This window comes from Egretta garzetta, unplaced genomic scaffold, assembly GCF_000687185.1.
Source record: "Egretta garzetta isolate BGI_Z169 unplaced genomic scaffold, ASM68718v1 scaffold91, whole genome shotgun sequence".
Taxonomy (NCBI): Eukaryota; Metazoa; Chordata; class Aves; order Pelecaniformes; family Ardeidae; genus Egretta; species Egretta garzetta.
Genome location: NW_009258661.1, coordinates 2,044,727 through 2,051,300, shown reverse-complemented (window position 1 = coordinate 2,051,300; position 6,574 = coordinate 2,044,727). Strand labels below are relative to the sequence as shown.

At 45.9% G+C, this 6,574-nt stretch overlaps 1 protein-coding gene across 1 annotated transcript in view; it reads left to right on the top strand.

Annotated features, from left to right (window-relative positions):
- Positions 1-363: 363 nt before the first annotated feature.
- SYNPR (synaptoporin) overlaps positions 364-6,574 on the top strand; it is a 33,401-nt gene continuing 27,190 nt past the window's right edge. The window contains 3 exon segments of the mRNA XM_035903799.1: positions 364-493; positions 496-548; positions 3,857-3,981. Coding sequence (XP_035759692.1) covers positions 364-493; positions 496-548; positions 3,857-3,981 — 308 coding nt within the window.

The window sequence follows — 6,574 nt, the reverse complement described above, 5'->3', positions numbered from 1 at the left end:
TTTTCTCAATGTGCTAAGGAGACAACTGATCTTTAAAAGGTGCTAATTCTGACTTGACAGTGAAGGCTGTTTATTATTGCACAGTACCCTAATAAATACAATTTCTGTTGATTAAGTTAGACTACGGGATTTACCTAACTTCTTTACAAAAATATACCAATAGCGCAGGCCAATGCTGCAAGGTCATAGAGGGAATATCACCATAACAGGAGCAGGGGATGGGGTATTAATCACCATACAGAAAGACATTGCAAGCTTCAGAGGTGTGCTTCTCCATCAGAGATGTGTCTGAAACCATGTGGAAGAAGGGTGATCTTCCAGCCAGGCTGGACCAGGCATGGCAGATGTGCATTGCTCCGGTCCATGCCGGGGAGCACAAATAATGTCCCTTCCCCCCCCTCCCTTTGGTCTACAGCCTCACCAGGTGGGTTGGTAACTGCTTAGATAGCGCACATCAGACAAGCATGAGGCTTGCTTGGTGTGTTATCCCACATTAACCGTGGATCTGGGCGGGGGACAGGAATTTTCCATTCCTCTCAAGGGTCCAGGCAGAAGCAAAGGCACTGACCTCCCCCTTGCATCGCTGTCGCAGGAGGGATGGGGTGCGCAGGGGATGGCTGGGCTTTGCCCTGCTCCTGTGCCAGCAGGCAGGAGCAGCCCAGCACGGCCACGGCAGCCAAGATTTGTTGCCCCAAGGGCACCGTGTTTCTCCCGGCTGCTGCTCCTCGGGGGAAGGCAGGCGCAGCGCTGGCCGGCGGGGCTGAGCCCTGGGAGACAGCAGCCACGTGATAACCAGGGGTAACTCTGTGCTGGGGAGATTTATCTGATATGAAGGGGGAAAGCGATATGCATGCACACTGCAGCTGGGACTAGAGCTGTGTGGATTTATAGGCAAAGAGTAAATAGGAACATAGGGAAACGCTTTCCCTTTCTCCATAAACTTTTCAATTTCAGAGAGGCCAGATTCAATTAAATTATCTCACAGATGGAGGTTTTATTGAATCTGGCCCATAAAGCTCCCATTATGGGGTTTACACCTGCCTTTTACACAACCCCTGCTATAAAAAAATAGAGTGGTGTTTACAGCTTTCCTGCAACTGCCACAGAATTACAGCGTGCACAAAAACCAACGAGTAAATCTTGGCTTAATGCACCAGGCGCTCCACTGACAACTTAAAGCAGCAAAATGTGGGGGAAAAAGAAAGGGGGAAAGGCAGAGGTAGGAGGAGAAGGTTGCTTGGGCGAGAGGAGAATTAGGCCTGCTGCTTGGCCAAGATACCCCAGGGAAATACCAGGGATCTACAGCCCTCACCCTGCTCTCCTGCAATGCAAAACATAAATATGCTTCCAAAAGGCGCTGTATGGCCTCGGCACACAGCTGCAGGGACTGGCCGGGCGTTACTAGCTGGGCGATCCCAGCCGTTAGCAGCATCTGAGCCAGCCATGGCAGAGAGCCAGGCATGGGTTGGCTGAGGCCTTGCTGAAGTTAGGTATAAAAATCTCCAGCTGGGTCCTTTCTCCTTTCCCACCTGCCTTGTGGGTGCTGCCTGGGTTCTTGTAGCAGAGCGTGAGCTGAGTAAGGATGGGAGCTGGTGGGCAGCCCTGGTGGGTTGTGGCTGGAGAGGATGGAGGCTGAAGGGTTTGCTGAATGAGTGAAAGAATCTGAAAAGCCTCTGATTAAGAGCTGGATGTGGAGCTAGAGAGTGAGTAAAGGCTAGACCTGAACTGTCTGAGGGACTGAGACTTCAGGTGCTCAATTGCTTTGATAGGGGAGAGGAACTCTGGAGGAGATCCTTTCTGAGGAGGAATAGCCTGAGCTGTGTTTTTGGCCATGGCTCCATGGCCTTGGTGAATAAACATGGTGGCACAGATTTATGCTGATTTCCATTGCTTGGTTAATGGAGATGCATTTCAATTGCATGTCCTTCCTCTGCTTGGACCCATCCTGAGAGCTGTAGCTGAGAGGTGATGGCTCTTCCTTTACAGCAGGTCACACCACAGCCCTTCAGTTCTCTCTTTACATATCACTGCATAAGTCTGTGTGCCTCCCTATGTATCTGTAAAACACTTGCATTTGTAACTCCATTAATTAGGCCAGAAAGCAGGTCAGCACTAATCTGTACTCTTCTCCTTAATACATTGTTTTCTGACATTGCCTCACAAATTAAACTGAGATGATTAATGCTGATTTTCAGTGCTGTGCTGTGTTCAGGGTGGAAACTTCTTGTAGTTACAGAGGAAGTGTCTCATTTAGGATGAAGAAACACTGTTCAAGTTATAGTAGAAACATTTATTTTGTGGCACATATTTAACAAGTCAATTCACAGTGAAGCTCAGCTTTCCTTTTTTTCAGCGAGCTCAGCATGAAGAATTGATTCAATCAAAGTTTTTTATCAACTTTCCTTTTCACTGGGCACCTGAATACCTTTGCAAATCTGTTCTCGGTGATACGCCCTGGTCACATTGGCAGTGAGCAGCAGGATGGGAACTGGCATTGTTCCCCTGTTATTCTCTGTGCTCCGTCGTGCTCAGCACATCCCCTTGCTCTGCCTACCCCAGTGCTCAGGAGTTGCCCCTGTAACCCAGCAATGTCTGGGGAAAAGCTGAAGCCCAAGGAGGCTGCTGAGACACCTGGCCTTGCTCACCCTGTGAATTGGAAGAACTCAGATTAACGGTGTTTTGTGCAGAACCTTGTGCAGCAAGGATAGGTCTATTTTATTCTGTTTATTATATTTCCATATTGCGTTTACTGAATTATTCAGTCCTTTATTTTGCCATTACATTTGCTTGCTGTGCATTTCTTCAGTGTCCAAGCACACATTTTCTTTTGCAGACGTGTGCACTGTGTTTCCTCTATGTTGCTGGCTTTTAGCTTATTTAATGTGGCTGGCATCAGGGGTTTACTTGTCATTTCCCATATCTGCCCCACTGTAGATCTCAGAGTACCTCTGTTAAAGCTGATGGAGTTACTGCAGATCTATAGCACTACAATCAACAAAATCTAGGCTGTCCTTTAATTTAAATTACCACTACATAAATAAGCTGTCCCCATGTCTGCTCAGGGTCTTCCAAGGAAGCCTACGTTTGAACCCTTGATATAAATATAAATGCTGGCGTGTGTCTGGCCTGTGTACTCCCTCCTTCTCCTGGAAGATTAAGATGCGATACAAGTTTGCATCAGAGCCACCCAAGCTCTTTGTTGTGGTCCGCTTTGCCCAAGCTTATCCTGCGTCTTGATTTTTTTCTGTTTTGCTGAATGTCAGTTTGCTGCACCTCTGTATCCATCTTGGGTTATGGTAGCAATTTAAGAAAAATAATCAAAAAATTGTGTTTTTTCCAAGCCATGTGTTAAATGGAGGAGGAGCAGCACAATTCCATGTTTTCCATGTAATGGGATGGTGGCCACATGAACCGTCTTGGTCTACTGTTGCTACTCCTGGTTGCTCCTTACAAATACTTCTGCCGTGGTTTTATCTGGGTTAAGACTGACTTATTATGCTCAGTCAATATTCATCCTTCTCCTGTCCAAGCTTGCCTGTCACTTGGATGATTTAAATAGCTGCCTGGGTTGTGAATTCCAGATGGGGTTCAAGACAGGCGGGGAGGGCTGAGATGCCTGGCACAGACAAATGGTGACATTTCTGTCTATGCGTGGCAACAGAGCTTCACATTTTGTGGTTCTTTATATCGGCTTTCGGGAAGGACGCAGGAGTAATGTATGGCAATGCCTTGAGTGCACGGAGTGATGGATAACCTGACCCAAGGGGGCTGGTGCTGCAGCGAGAGCGGCTGCATGGATCTGCTTGTGGTGGTTGCTGAAATGAAATAAAATAAAAATGTTGTTTGTTTTTGACAGCTTTTTGCAATCTTTGCATTTGCAACATGCGGTGGGTACTCTGGAGGACTGCGCCTCAGTGTGGACTGTGCAAACAAGTCCGAGAGTGACCTCAACATTGACATAGCCTTTGCCTACCCCTTCAGGTAACCTGGGTTGGTTCGTGGCGGTTCGTTTGCAGGGAGGCAGGGCTGGTGCGAAGCCCATTTTCTGTGGGGTTTCCTATCATTAATAGCAGCTTTTGATAAAGCACCAGTCTGGGGCTCCTGATTTCTCCTCACGATATTGTTCAGGCTCTCGGTGTGCAGGAGGGATGAATTTGGCTAGACCTGGTGTGGATGGGGCCGCGGGAACTGCTGGGGAATGGGAGCTCAGCAAAGGAGAAGACAGCAGTTGTGGACATGCAGAGCCACATAAAGGCCAGGACAGCTCAGGGGGTGGAAAACAACAGGCAAGGAAAAAGAACAAAAACACTTTGGCCCAAGAAAAAAGTGGAGATAAAGTAGCCATTAACTGTGGTGTAGCCATTAACTAAGCTGGAAATGAGGGAGGATTCCCAGCCATTGAAGTAGCAAGGCCCTGGAAGAGCCACTCCATGGGGGAGGGGAAGGAAAAGACAAAACAAGTTTGAACCATGATTTTGAAGTGCTTTTGAAAATTCTACTAATTGCCTGTCTGCATCTCTCGGTGCCTGAATACTTTAAACTTTGGAACCTGGTGACTTAGGAAAACAGATTTTATGTTGTTTAAGTAAGTCTGAAAGCTGTAGTGAGGTTAAAATACAAATATATATATATAATATTCATGCCATTTAGGATCCTGCTTGAAAAGAACATCCACAGTTCTGTTTTTAAAGATGTCAATTCCACTCTAGAAACCTTTCACTTCTGTATAAGTGATTTCTTTAAGGAATTGAGATGATTAAGGAAAAAATGCATAATCCAATCTCAAGCCCAGTACACTATGACTCTAAAATTATTTTGCTTCCCTGGGAAATCACATGCTGTTTTGCTTATGATTGCTATGCACAGACCAGACGTAATAGCATCTACTTCTTTAACATGTTCTAAAATATAGCTTCTTACAAACAGTGGAAACCAAGCTTGATTCCTTGAACTGTTGTTCTTCCTTGACACACATTTATTGCTCCAAAGAGTCATATTTTCTGGTATTACAAATGTTTGGTTTTTGTCTTGAACTTGTCTGCATTTTCTTTCATTTCTGCTTAGCATGCATGAGAGAGATCCTGAAAATTGACTTATGTGAATTTGTAATGTGATTCACTTCCAAATAGGTCATATCTCCAGCATTCATTACGGAATACACCCTACAGTAAAGTGCTTTTAATCTGCATGATTATAAAATAGTACTTCATGTAAAAAGTTAATAAAATGGAGAGAAGTAGCCAGCAAGTATATCCTGGTGTTTTACCAGGCACATCGACCACTGCTTTTAGAAGGATGTGGCTGGATCTGCAATTTCCCAGTCTTGCTTATTAAAAAACTGCAAACATTGCTGGGTAAATGCAGCATTTTCTAATGCTGGGGAGATGGTGCAAAATAGGATTTATTTGCAGAAGAGCTCCAGCCGAGGCTGTAGTTGGCCCTTGAACTGCTTGTGTGGCTCCCAGCTGTGACTGGGTGTGCTCAGACCAGAGTGGACATAGGAGGAGCCTGCACCTGAAGATTGGGTGTATGGCATCTACAGCAGGATGGCTGGCCACATGGTGGAAGTATGCCTGTAACTTGCAGGTGAGAAAGGAGATGACACCTAGCCAGCTGGTGTCTTGGGAGAAGTATGACAATTTTTGTGCAGTTTGGAACTTTGCATGCAAACCTGAGGCATGTGCAAAAAGTGTCCAAAGATGTACAGACTACGTGGGGTAGCAGACGTGTGCCTGGAAAATCTGGCCTCGTGCTACCTGTGGAACTTGGTGTCATTTTACTGTTTCACCTAAATATTCCCATGACTTCCTCATGCATTTGCTCTTTTCACTTTTCTCCACTGTTCCTTTGACAGATTGGAGAGTGGATGCTCTAAAACCAGAATTGAGCTTAGTTGGGAAAGGTAAGAAAGGTAACATCTCCTATTAGAGCAGCAGATACCCTTGGAAAAAGCAGACACGTTTTAAGTTCAGGCTCCCTCATCAAGACTGAAGCTCATCTGCCTGCATGGGCATGTAGGCTGTGTGTAGGTAGGATGAATTTCCCACCAGTCGCCTTTCATCCAGGTCTGAATAAGTTCATATTCACGTGGCATTTTCCTTTCAAATGCCTTCAGTGTTCTGATTATTGGCTGACAGCTGGGGGAGGTGTAGGTGGAAGGAGAGATGCTGCTGAGCATCTGACACCGCAGTGCTGTTGTGGCTGTCAGCAATGACACCGAGGCAGTCGAATACCTGAGCTCTGCTTCTTGAGCTGTGCCTTCCAGCATGACTTGAAATGAAGCAAGCCATGTGGCTGCGCTAGCAGCTGCTTTCATTCCCGTTGCTGTGAGCTTGAGGTTTTGTTTTCTTTTCCTAGAAGTTGAACTGCTAGACCTCGGCTAGTTGATGAGTAAGTGTCAAGAGCTTTAAGCAAGTAAACAAAATTGTAAGGCTCAACAGGACAGCTGGGCAAAGCCAGAGGATTTGGATGTTTTGGAAATGAGATTGAAGGAGCCTGAAAATCATAGAATCATAGAATCGCTTTGGTTGGAAAAGACCTTTAAGATCATCGAGTCCAACCATTAACCTAACCC